The sequence below is a fragment of the Podarcis gaigeae genome (assembly GCF_964106915.1).
Source record: "Podarcis gaigeae genome assembly, chromosome: 1".
NCBI classification, from domain to species: domain Eukaryota; kingdom Metazoa; phylum Chordata; class Lepidosauria; order Squamata; family Lacertidae; genus Podarcis; species Podarcis gaigeae.
This window is the reverse complement of record NC_139678.1, coordinates 133,432,865-133,446,006: the sequence shown is the minus strand read 5'-3', so window position 1 is coordinate 133,446,006 and position 13,142 is coordinate 133,432,865. Positions and strand designations below refer to the sequence as shown.

The 13,142-nt window shown below is 45.4% G+C and overlaps 2 protein-coding genes and 1 long non-coding RNA gene across 16 annotated transcripts in view; 1 reads left to right on the top strand and 2 right to left on the bottom strand.

The window, feature by feature from the left end:
* Positions 1-721: 721 nt before the first annotated feature.
* Positions 722-13,142, bottom strand: part of YBEY (ybeY metalloendoribonuclease) — a 110,618-nt gene continuing 98,197 nt past the window's right edge. Inside the window, exon 6 of the mRNA XM_083714735.1 lies at positions 722-734. Coding sequence (XP_083570861.1) covers positions 728-734 — 7 coding nt within the window. The 3' untranslated portion in view covers positions 722-727. The remainder of the gene's footprint in view (positions 735-13,142) is intronic.
* LOC310833472 lies at positions 2,651-9,556 on the bottom strand. 2 transcript variants are annotated; one of them, XR_014558695.1, is made up of 2 exons: positions 9,428-9,548; positions 2,651-2,867 (listed from the first exon to the last, which is right to left on the bottom strand). It is a non-coding gene; the product is annotated as an uncharacterized lncRNA (long non-coding RNA). The 2 variants fall into 2 exon arrangements; XR_014558694.1 differs by lacking the exon at positions 2,651-2,867 and adding an exon at positions 3,284-3,743 and having other exon boundaries at positions 9,428-9,556.
* The window catches only part of ADARB1 (adenosine deaminase RNA specific B1), a 57,662-nt gene continuing 54,176 nt past the window's right edge, over positions 9,657-13,142 (top strand). For 4 of the 13 annotated variants that reach the window (XR_014557319.1, XR_014557320.1, XM_083708257.1 and 1 more), the window contains exon 1: positions 9,875-10,113. The gene's annotated coding sequence lies outside the window, so the exon portion shown is untranslated. Of the gene's footprint in view, positions 10,114-10,257; positions 10,770-13,142 lie in introns of those variants that run through there. The other 9 variants (XM_083708252.1, XM_083708260.1, XM_083708251.1 and 6 more) reach the window with 5 other exon arrangements.

Here is a 13,142-nt window from a genome sequence, read left to right as displayed (position 1 = left end):
TGAGACAGTGACATTTTCCAGGACAACGAACGGGACACCACATGGAGATGACGCACAGACTGTGCAGCTATTCCCAGCAGGTTGCAGACACATCTATGCAGATGTAATGCATTGCATCTGATTCCTGCATTTTCAATAAATCAAATTGTTTTAATTACTATTGCTTCATAGCTTGGCCTGCTTTTTTAGTTTAAATACATCTGTTTTCTGTAGCCTGGTTCTGAAGCTACCGCTGCCTGAAAACCTGCCATGACGGATCATTCAGAAGCAGCAGTCTGGCAAGCCAAGACGCAGCAGCGCTCACAGTCATTCTTGCCTGTCCTTGGAAGGGCATTGGCAAGGAGAAGGACGGAAAGGGAGCAGCAGGGAGAAGGAATATGCTTCATACAGAACAGCGTCTAGCCTAAAGTGCCCTTCTGGAGTCTACCCTTCGTTGCTGCGCTGCAAGAAAACGCAACGTGTGTGCACTGAGCTTTATTTCAAATGAAGTTAAGAAGTAGTCACTTCTGTTATATAAAGGCATAGTACAGAGATTAATCTAACACTACAAAAGCTCTCATTTCCTTCTGTGAAAGGTAGAGGTAAGGATCCTGCTTCTCAGGGGCACTGGGCTGTATGGGGTGTTAGAGAAGGGGTAGTACCTCTGGTGAGGGATACATTGTGCTCCTTCTGGGGTAGTTTGACCACCTTTGGTCCCCACCCTGCTCTCAGCTCTCACCTGCGGCTCCTAGAAGCTGTCTATATGCAACAGGAAACAGCTTATACTGGCTAAACTAGGTGAGGGGAGCCCATGGGTCTCACACCCTTGATAAGATAGGGACATCCCCAGCATGGGAAGACAGGCTCCAGTGGATTGAGCGGACGAGACCAAGAGTGGGTCCAATGGTCAAGAAGGCAGTTTCTGCACATGCTATAGAGGGAAGTGAGAGCAGATGGGGCTCATCCACTTGGGAAGGTAGCCCATCTAGGAGAAGGAAAACTCTGATCCTAACCCTCTGCTGCCACATGGGATATCTTCAGGAGAAGAAAAGGCTAATGAGTAAACCCTACAAAAACCTGGAGTGGAGTCCCAAAGTCTGTTGGTTGGCACATTGTATCCCTCCTTCCCACAACTCCTGCAGCCAAGCTGGTGCCAAACATGTTATTCTGCTTTCCTTTGGACCACATCAGTGAGGCGAGGAGGGGTCGTCTTGTCATGGGCAGCCCAGGACCTCTAGACACATGGCCCAAGCTTGTGCCCCAGGAGGTCACTTCAGTGCTGCTGACACACAAGTTTGACTTCATCCACAGAGACACACTCCTTTCTTTCTTGAGACAGACAGATGCCAACAACAACATCAACAATACCCCAGCACTTCTCCTTGCTTTGAAAAGTGGGGTGAAGTATTGCATTACTCTGCATGTGTGTTTCTCCACTGTTTATATTTGTGATCATGTCATGAATCTGACACTTGTTGATGGAAGGCACATGACAAACCTGAAGCAGACATTTCCTGAGAGAGTAGGAAGTACAGTAAGTCACCCAGAAGATTTTCTCTTCAAACTAACACATCCTGCCTAACAGATATTTTTGCTGCTCATGGATCCACTTATGAATAACTGGCAGACGTCAGGTCTGGTGTATAGTCACATCATGGGCACAGGGCTTTGCAGTCTCTTTACATTGCTTCCATGGGACAACGGAGTCATTTCCTATTTCCATCCATCTCTGGTTTAGAAGGGAGACCACAGACAGACGACATAGGACATGACAGATTTGCTGGGATCTGTGGTCCATCTACTCCCTATCTCATTACCAGTCATAAGACTCTCAAGGATTCTGCCACTTGGGATGTGCATTGCCAAAGAACCAGCCAGCACTTGCAGCACAATGTGGTTACTGAAGGGCAGTAGTGCATTGGCACACAACCAACCTTAAACACAGCATTTTATTTCAAATAAAGGAGCCCAGAAATATACCCTTGAATGAGGACATAACCCCTAAAAGTCTTTATGGCGATTCCTATTGGTACCACCTTGCTTAAGGTAAAAACTATACTTTAAAGGTGAACACAGAGTGTACTAATGCACGCTGCCAAAACTGCAGGTGCCCCTTCCCATCCCTGCTGCTGCTGCTGCAGTGCCACAAGCAAAGATACCTTCACATTTGGGAAAACAAGGAAATGAGTATAGCAAGTCCATTTACCTTTGCTGGGTGCATGCAGCCAGTATTGACCAAATCAGCTAGCTACAATAATATAGGCGGCAAATCAGTCCATTATACTGGAACCAGGGGCAGCCCAATACATTTTGGCACCTGAGGGAAACCACAAAATCCTGTCAGCATCTAACTCCTCTGCTCGGAGACCCTCACTGACTGCTGATTTGCTACCAGGCCAGTTCAAGGAATTACAATTAGAGCAGAAAGCCCTTAACAACTTGGGACCAGTTTCCCTGGGAGATTGCCTTACCACCCATGTACCCATCCGCTGCTTCGGTCAGTGGAACCGGAAGTGCCACAGGTGCCATATAAGACCCCCTCTGCATCTGTGGAGGATTCCTTAGCCTGACAGCGAACCTGTGCTTTGGAACTTCCTGTCTACTGACACCAGGCAGGCGTGTTCACTGTACTATTTTCTGCCCCTGCTAAAAACTTTTTGTGGATACACAGCTTTTTATTTTTATTATTACTTTTAAGATCAGTTCCACCTTTTGTCCAAAAAGCTCAAGGAGGCGTTGGTGGGTCTCCTTCTCCCCTTTTCACAAGAACTCTGTAAGGATAGACTGAGAGTGACTGGCCAAGGTCACACCGGGAGTTGCATGGTTGAGTGGTACCCTGGTTTTCCAGGTTCTACTCTATGTAGTAGCCATACATCATTTTCCACATTCTAGAAAAAAAGATGGAGAAGTAAATAAGCTGGGGGGGGGGGAGGAAATAATCTTCCCTCAAAAGTCTGCAAATTTAGGTAGGCCCTTGTTAACTGTCCTGCGTGGCAACTTCTGTGCATTACTCAGAAGTAAGCCCCATTGAATTCCATGAGCTCAGTGAGCCATCTGAACCCAGGCTTCTGCTTATACTCTTTCCAGACTAACAATGAGCTGTAACCAAAAACAAACCTGAGGTCAATTTCACCCCCACAAATCAAAGTTTCTGCTTACTCCTCTTTAAAATAATAATAATAATAATAATAATAATAATAATAATAATAATAATAATAATAATATACCCTGTCGATCTGGTTGGAAAAACTTAAGATGTCTATAGAAAACGTAAGATGTCTATAAATATTCATACGGCATTCACTGTGATTCATCAGAAAACATTTTATTGCTTCACTGAAGTGGAATGAGGCAGTTCAATTCTTAACATGCAGGCGGATGAGGCTCTTAAATTAAATCCTTAAACAGCAACAAAAGTCTAGTTACAGAGTGAATGGCCAAATGAAATATTCTGCAAGACTAGATAGATAATCCAAGGGGTAAAAAGACAGTTCTACCAACAGTACTGGGGTCAAACACCTCAAACACATTTGCCAGGATCCAAAGGGATATTTCAAAGTCTATAAAGATAGTCCCAGATTATTTTTAAAATAACGTTTCTTCTCATTGAACATTGCAAAGCCAGGCTACTTCACAATCCTCTTTGCTGTGCTTCACAATTGACTTGTCTTGTGACCTGCAAGGCTTCTGTTGAAGAAACATTTGCCGAAAGTGGCCCCCTGCCATGTAACTAGTTATGCTGTGCTTTGGATCCTGGCCATTAGCTGAAAGTAAATTATATTGATTTAATGTGTTTAGAATAAGAGAGCCTCTTGGGCATATTTAAAACCACATTAAGTACATGAAGCAAATAAACAACATTATTTGTCAGTCAACAAAAATACTTACATTGACAATGAGTAAATACGTATATTTATTTGGAATTATATATCGTCATAGCTCTAACAGGAGGACAGATTACACAAACATTTACAGTTGCATATTGAAAAGCAGGACCAATCAAGGAGAGATGGATATTCCTCCCATCATGATCCCAATCTTACCTGCCTTTGGAGACAAGAAATTATAAATTATCTCCTATCTCCAGAGAATGGAGTCTTATAGAAGCAAAGCATAGTGAATGGCATTATTTTAAGTGCCTGCAAAAGCTGAAAGTAATAAGAAACAGCTGGAATAAAAGAGAAGTCCGAAGCTGTCATTTTGTGCACTCATTCCTGTCAGCAGGATTCTCCTTCAAAAGCCGGACGTCATTTGCCTGATAATAAATGTTGGAAATGTAAAGAAAATGAAGGTACATTCTTTCACCTCTGGTGGACGTGCCCAAGGATTAAGGCTTTCTGGGAAATGATCTATAACGAAATGAAAAAGGTATTTAAATATACCTTCCTGAAGAAACCAGAGTCCTTTCTCCTGGGCATGGTCGGCCAATTGGTGCCAAAGAAGGATAGAACTTTCTTTATGTATGCTACAACAGCAGCAAGAATACTTATTGCAAAGTACTGGAAGACACAAGACCTACCCACCCTGGAAGAATGGCAGATGAAGGTGATGGACTATATGGGATTGGCAGAAATGACTGGCAGAATCTGAGACCAGAGAGAAGAGTTGGCGGAAGAAGATTGGAAGAAATTTAAAGACTATCTACAGAAATATTGTAAAATTAAGGAATGTTAGAATGATGTTGGAAAGAAACTAAGTGGTTTCCAGCTGTAATGCTTTAAGAGAATATGAAAAAAAGGCTTAGAAACAGGTAAAAATTTAATGGTAAGGATTTGCTGAACTAACAATCTGAATTGGAATACAAAAAAGGGAGGTATGAGGAGGTCTGGGAAACAAGTTAAAGGAAAATAAGCAATGGAAAATCTGTGTGTTTTTTTAAAATTATTTTTATTTTTGTATTTTTGTTATTTTTTTATCTTTATTGTATTATTACTAAAAATCTTAATAAATATTCTATAAATTTTAAAATTGAAATCAACTTGGTAGTTTCAGTAAGCTTCAATTAAACAAGTTTTAAGACTGAAAGAATGAGCTAACTTTGCAAATAACAATTTAAAAGTACTTTGTTAGGAACCTGGATAAAAAGCTTTTCTCATATAGGAGGCCTCAGCCCTGAGGACAGGTCTAATGTAAACTGAGTACCAATAAGAATGCTGTAGCCTAAGAGAAGGTCATCGAAGACAGGAGCTTAGTGGCAGAACATGCTATCTAAATTGAAGTTAATGTTGTGAATTACAAAAGCACTATTCAGACATGTGAAAGTGCATTGGGGAGGAGTGGGATCAGAGAGTAAGCCCTCCCCTCTACATATATTTTTTCACAGCTCCAGTTTGCAAACTGTATGACAGGATTCAGCACTTGTAGGCCTTCTATTATTACTTGAGATAAGCCAGCAATCTGTCCAAACCCAAGACCAACTTCTGACTCCCAGCATGGGACCCATTTTAAGTTTTTATTTATACTTAATAATGTTAATAATGCACATTGTTAATCCTAAAATGGTATTTCACAGTGCAATAAAGTGTCACATTGCTATTAAAACAAAACTAGTGTCTGTCTTTTCTTTTGCGCGCTCTCTCTCTCTCTCTCTCTCTCTCTCTCTCTTTTCCATTGCCTTCTGGTGCCTTTTTCTCCCTGTCCTGTTACCTAGTGCATCTTTCCCAATTCTCTCTCTCCCGAATTCCTCTACTCACAGCTTCTTCTACCTTCTCACTTAATCCACCTTCCTGTCTTCTCCCCGTCTACTTTCTTTCACCTGCTGCCGTTGACTTTCCTATAGGCATTCCATTGCACTTTCATAAAGCAAATAGAAACAGTTTAGAGTCCCTCTCCACTCTCCACTAAAATCTACTCCCACCACAGCTGGTGCAAAATGCAATGGGCAGTGTGCGCACCAGAACAAGACACTTTGAGTATATAACACCAGAGCCGTGGCTGGGTGATCTTGCGCCCCTGGCAGAACCGTCAAGATTGTGTCCCCCAGCTACAGACAAATTGGCTCTTCTTTCCGCCTCTCCTCCAACCCCCAAACCCCCGCACCCATTCAATTCACCCTCTATATAAAATCATTTCTTATGAGGCAATAATCAATATTTATGGACATATTTTTAGCCAGTTTTGTGCCCCCCTTGCCTGCTTCCCTGGTGGGGGCCCACCTCACGGCCCTGTATAACACTAACCCTGCCATTGGCTGCCCATTAGTTTTGGGGCCCAATTCAAAATGCTGGTGTTTTGGGGCCCAATTCAAAGTGCTCTAAAGCCTTACTTGGCTCAGGACCTCAATACCTTAAGGGCTGCTTAACTGACCAGACCCTGCACTTGTCATTGGGATCCCTTCTCTATGACCCCCTCCCAGAGAGGTTCGGAGGGTGACAAGAAGAGAACAGGCCTTTTCTGAACTCCCCAGAGAGATTTTCCTGGCACCATCGTGACATGTCTTTAGGCAGCAGGCAAACACATTCCTCTTTACCCAGGCCTATGGCTATTAAATAATCAATGGCCTATGAAAGCGTGGGGGAGAGGACTGGTATTACGATGACTATTTCATTATTAGGCTGTCTGTCAGTGTGCTTTTTATTATGTGTTTATCATCGATGATTCGTCATGTATTTCTAATGATGTACACCTCCCTGGGATCTTTGGGTGCAGGGTGATATATAAATTGAAAACTACTACTGCTATAGTCATATGCACAGCATTTCCCCCTGGTATCTCACCAGAACACATGAGCTCAAATGCAGAGCCTTTGTGGGGCTGGCTGGGGGGGGGGTGCATGTGGTCTGGGATGTGAGGTGGCAACACTGTATGTCTAGGTGAAGCACAGGCAGGACGACGTGAGGCACGAGGAACTTGCTAACTATAAAGCAAGATGCCTACTATATGGATGCCCCTTTTTGGTCCCGCAGAGAACTTTTCCCCTGGTCTAGTGCTACTGGTCAAAGGCCTGGAAACGATGCCTTATGAGGAACGGCTAAGGGAGCTGGGCATGTTTAGCCTGGAGAAGAGGAGGTTCAAATATATAAAAGGATGTCACATAGAGGAGGGAGAAAGGTGGTTTTCTGCTGCTCCAGAGAAGCGGACACGGAGCAATGGATCCAAACTACAAGAAAGAAGATTCCACCTAAACATTAGGAAGAACTTCCTGACAGTAAGAGCTGTTCGACAGTGGAATTTGCTGCCAAGGAGTGTGGTGGAGTCTCCTTCTTTGGAGGTCTTTAAGCAGAGGCTTGAAAACCATATGTCAGGAGTGCTCTGATGGTGTTTCCTGCTTGGCAGGGGGTTGGACTTGATGGCCCTTGTGGTCTCTTACAACTCTATGATTCTATGATTCTATGATACTGCAGGTTGCATGCAGTGGGGTGAGGATGTGATGTCCCCACTTGCTTCGACTCCCACATTCTGCAGCAGCACAGTCTTTAGCATATGCGCCACCGGGGTGCAAAGATCCGCCCAGCACCCCCAAATTTAGTTTAGCCCCCAAATTAACGTTTATTTTGCTTATGTCTGACACCATGCTTATGCTTTTGATTACAAAAGGGAGGAAAAGGAAACAAACTTTTTTACTTGCTCATTTATTTACAATACACTTATACTTAAGTATACAACACTACCACACTTAAACTTATAAGTATTGTTTAGGCACCTACTTAGGAGAAACATCAGTTGTGTCAAAGGTGCTGCTCACCCTGCTGCCGCATAGCAGTGCAGCTCAATACAATACGTAACATATTTTGATGTAAGAGTTAATTTCGCGTGCACAGCGCCGTTGAGAATGACAAGGGCTGTTGTTGAGTCTGACAAGAGCCACCGTTGTGAATGACAAGCGCTGCTGCTGGTGCGGCACGTCTTTGTTAGATGAGTGCACAAAATCGAAAGTCTTTTAGTGAAACAGTAGGTATACATTTCGGTAATACCTAGGTATATATGTATTTTGTTTTTCTAGCTTGATCAAAATTATTATTTCATAACAGGTAGATAGTTAAGAGCTTAGGCGGCTTCAGCGGCTGGCACTCCCCAGAATTCAGTGCCCGGGTGCCCCGCACCCCTTGCACCCCCAGATAAAGACGGCCCTGTTCTGCAGGCACTGGGCTCCTTCCACCACTTCCTGGGCTCCCTGGCACTGCCATGGTGAGCAACCAAGAAGCCCTGCTGTAGCATCTGCTTCCAACATGCTTCTGCTTCTTGGAGAAGGGTAAAAAGCCATTGAAACAGAGAGTGAATAGAGCCCCCATATTATACAGAGCTCTCTTGGTAGACATAAAACTATAGAAAGGTGGAGAATACGGTCAGCCAGAAACATGCATCTAATTGTAAAGGGGTTGTGCTTTTCTCTAGGCACATTGCAACCTTTGTGGATAAAACAAGTGTCTCATCAGAAGATTGTGTCCCATCCCAGATGTCAAATGGAGGGTCCCTTTGGTCTGGGCAACCTTAGCTGGAGTCCAAACTGTTGGCAATAGCTTTGCCCAAAGCTGGTGGCCTCACGACCAAACGGCTGAAGATCTGATATAAATCAAGGGACAGTTGACTTAAATTTGACAAAGCAAGAATGCACACAGAAGTTTTCTTAATAGTAAAGGCATAACTGCTTTGTATCAACCTGGACTTGTACTTTGCCCAAGAGCACAAGAAGCACATTGCTAAAGTCCAGTAGCTTTATTTGCAAGAGCCTCGTCAACTAGCAGGCACCAGTGCTGCATGGTACAGCGTAATTTATCATCTCCCCACTCCTGATATAAATGATACACAGAGATTGCAACTGTGCTAAAGTTACATGAAGAGAACTTTGAAAGGTTGTCTACAACTGCTTGGCCCCATTGGATCAGGGATGGGGAACCAAGCTTCTTCTGCCCAATTTTATGCTGATAGGGGAAGCCTGGAGAGAAAGTTTAGGAAGGCAGGATGAAAAAGTAACGGGGGTGGGGGGGCAGTCAAGACAGACAGAATGGTGGAAAGCAGGGAAGCCCTCTCAAGTCCATCACGTCTGACCTCTGGCAAGAGCAATCTGTCCCTCTCCAGGCAGAGAAAAGAGATGGCCTGGCATTTATAGGAACATTTCGGAGGGGGGGGGGGAGAGACTTTAGGTTGTGGGTAAATAGCTAAATAAATAAATAAATAAATAAATAAATGTAACTTATTGATCAGTGTCAAAAGGATGTTAAAGGATATGTTGACGGTTCAAAGGGGAGTCGGGAGAAAACTTGCTTCACCAGCAGATCAGTAAGCAATTAGGAAATAAAGCTTTGGTGCTCTGAAAGTATACAAAAGTTAACCGTGGAAAAGAATGTGCAGTATATGCTTGCTGCAAACAGTGAGATGATGCAACATTAGTTATGGGAGCGATCCGTCCAAAGGCAACACTTTTAGGTCATTTTCAGTAGGAAAGGCTTAAGAATGGGTTTTATCTTAAAATAATGGCTTAAAATAGTGATTCACTTGGGTTGCATACCCTGTTCTATGCATTTGTTGTTGAGAAGCGGCGCGCATGGGGCTCCCGGGCCAGATGAGAGGGACGTTGGCTTTGCCTCTTGGCGGTTTGAGAAGCATCCCGGACCTTTGCAGATGTCCACCCACTTCCACGTCGCGCTCCTGGGATCGTGTGGGGACTAAGAGGCGAGTCCCTGTGGATCCCTGCAGGATAATCCTCGATGACGGGGAGCAGGGGGCTCTTCTGAGGGAAAAGCGGAGCGCTGTCTCCCCGCTCCCACGGCGCCTTCCGCCCCAGAGAGACCCTTTTGCCGCCCACGGAGAGCCTCGCGCGCGGGCTCCTCACGGGGTCCAGACGGGGGGGAGGGGGAGGGAGGCAGAGAGCTCAGGGCGCGCACCCGCCCCCAGCCACGCATGCGCGCCTCAGCCGCGCCTGCTGGGCGGTCCTTTCGCCATGGCTCCGCCCCTCGCTCCTCCCGCGCGACACAGGGCCGCCCGTCGCAGCGTCGTCCCGCGGGGCTGGCGCCGGGCGCGGCCACGGAAAGAGCCAGCGAGCGAGCGAGGAGCGAGAGCGCGCCCGCCCGCCCTCGGCTGACTGACTGACTGACTGGGCCGGCGCGGCGAGGGGCAGAGGCGGGAGGCTGCGCGGATCCGGCGGCGGCGGCGGGGAAGCGTCTCGGTGGTCGCCTCCGCCGGGCGCCCTGCGAGGTAGGCCACCTCTGCTCCTGCCGGGCCTCGTCCCAGGCCGAGGGGGAGCCGCGCGGCGGAGGCAGGTGCAGCGCCTGAGGGAGCGGGGTCGCCAGGGAGCCTCCTCCTCCTCCTCCTCCTCCTCCTCTGCTGCTGCTGCTGTCCAAGGTCCGCCGCGCGTCTCCCGGGCGCGCCGTCCTCCGGCTCCCGCGGGCGGGGAGGCAGCCAAGCGAAGGCTGGGGCGGCAAAGCCCCTCGCCCGCCCCGCTGGCCGGGCCTGCGCGGCGCTCGCTCTTCCTCCACGCGCCGAGGAAGCGGCCGCGTCCACACGTGACGGCGACGCTTTCAGGCGGAGGAGGAGGAGGAGGAGAAGCAGGGAAGGAAGGATGGAGAGGCCGCTTTTAATCCCCCAAGCTACCCGGTGGTCCCTGCAAGCAGAAAGCCAGCACCTCAGGGGGAAGGCGGGCGCGCGGGGAGAGTCCGACGGGCCTCGTTGGCCTTTTCCACTCGGGATCGGGGCCGCCTCGCCCAGGGCGCTGAGCGTCTCGAAAAGCGGTTTGACTCCGGAGCGTCTCCTTGGGACCCCCGGGAGGCAGCTGGCTCTTTGCTTCTGCGCACCTGCTCTCCTTCTTCCCTACCTGTTTACATGGGGATCCTTTCCTCCTCGCTAGTGAACATGTAAGAGCCTGAATCGCAGCTGATTCTAGAAATCTACACAGGATAGCTGATTCAAGTTGGGCGCTCGGTGACTATTGCTGTAGTCAGCAGCATGTTTGCAATATGGATTATAAAAGAGTAACAGTTGGTCAGATTAAATGTCTTGGTTCAGCTGCGAAAAAGATCAAAATGAGCTTAAAGTATTCAGTGTTAAAATTACTTGAACTTTGTTTAAAATAGGATTAAAATAGAAACATGGGTTTAGTTCACTTTCCTGAGGATAGATTCAAATAAACTCCAGTGCACTTACTACTGATGCCAATAAATATTTTGCTTTGGGGAAAGAGAGTTACAAATCGGGAGAATTCGCCTGCCTTTCATAGAAAACGTGAGCGCCTGTAAATACAGTGAGACAGTTACAGATAGAGAAAACCTTCTCAAAACGCTATGGCCTTTATTAAGAGTGATTCCGGCTTTGGCATTAGCAGAAACAAGGACTCTTATGGCATACACAAAAAGCAACAAGAGAGGGGCAACTACAGCTACAGCTCAGAAATTGGGAAATACGAATTATGAATTGAAATACATGTACTTTGTAGAAATTCTCATAGGGCATTTCTTTGCTTCTTTTCTTGAGGAATAGCAGGACAACAGGAATGTATTTGTGTGTTTCTGTTTATTATGAAAGAAGTAAATCCAAGAGTTAAAGATTTTGGGGATATTGGTAGAGTGCAAAATTAAAATAAATGTCTTGTTTATTTATTTATAATATTTATATTCCACCCTTCCTTGTGCCATTCAGGGTGACTAAAAACAAATAATAAAATTTAATAAAAGCCAACAACAAGCTGGGGACAATGACTATTTCTTTAGTCAGCAGCATGTATGGGAGGCTTATATATCAGCATTAGAGTTTTTTTGAGTCTATAATTGTTTTAAAATATTTCAGGGTAACAGAATGCTTTCAGTTCTTTGAAGCTCAGAACAACACAAAGTGTCAAAATTTTAAATGTGAGATGAATGCTACTTGGGTGTGAGAAACTGTATTTTTGAATGCTCAGTGAGCATTCAAAATGTAACTGGAGTTGGGATGTTGAAAATATTACTCTGGCAATCCATTTGTATTTAGAATCTCTTACTTTCCAATAATTTCCTTGATTTTCAGGTAGATCTAAGTCAAGCAACCTTTCTTTGTTTAATGATCTCTGTGTCACTTACTCTGTGTTGCTTTCCATTCTCCACGTTTCTTTATCCATACAGTAGCCCTCTAGTCTAAAGTTGTTGTTGTTTAGTTGTTTAGTCGTGTCCGACTCTTCTTGACCCCATGGACCAGAGCACGCCAGGCACTCCTATCTTCCACTGCCTCCCGCAGTTTGGTCAGACTCATGTTTATGGCTTCGAGAACACTGTCCAACCATCTCATCCTCTGTCGTCCCCTTCTCCTTCTGCCCTCCATCTTTCCCAACATCAGGGTCTTTTCCAGGGAGTCTTCTCTTCTCATGAGGTGGCCAAAGTATTGGAGCCTCAGTAGATCACTTTAATTCCCATTTTACACTTGCGAATCTAAGGGTGCAAAGTAATTACTTGGCTATGGTCAAGTAATGAATTGTTGTTGTTTTTTGTTTTTGTTTTTGTTTTTTCAAATTACAAACCCAATCATTTTACTTTTATATCACATTCTCAATAATTTTCCTAATTTTCCTAATTTGTTTATGTTGTTTTAATTTGTTGGGTTGAAATAAACGACAAAACTTTCCTTCATTAATTATACATCATTTTAGTATTTCAATTAAAAGAAAAATGACTCATAAATAATAATCCATGGTTCAGTGCTGCATTTACTGAGTCAAGCCGGTTTTAAGGAGAAGTTGGTTATAGGAGCCAGTGTCGTGATATGTTGCAGGCAAAGCCTGGCAAGAGATGAAGTGGGGAGAGGGAGTTTGAATCCTGGGACGATGGAGGCCCTTTGGGTGGGTGGTTCCCATGTCTGGGAAATTTTGCAAATTGCCTGTTCTGGATGGGAGCTGCACTCCTTCTGAAGGAGCAATCTCTTCAGAGCAATCTGTGTAGTTTGGGTGTACTCTGGGATACATCTTTGTCACCAGAGGCCTCTGTAGCTACAAGTGCCTTTTAGCAGTTTCATCTGGTTCGCCAGCTACGACCATTCCTGGGCAGGGATAACCTGACCACTGTTCCATGCACAAGTAACTTTGGGGATGGATTACTACAATGCATTCTATGTGGGGCTACCCTTGGTTCTGGTTAGGAAGCAACAGCTTGTGCAGAATGCTGTGGCAAGAATACTGGTGGGAGCTTCTGGTTGAGAACATAAGAAGACACCATTATTAAAACAGCTACACTGGCTGCCTATCTGCTGCTGAGCCAGGTTCACCA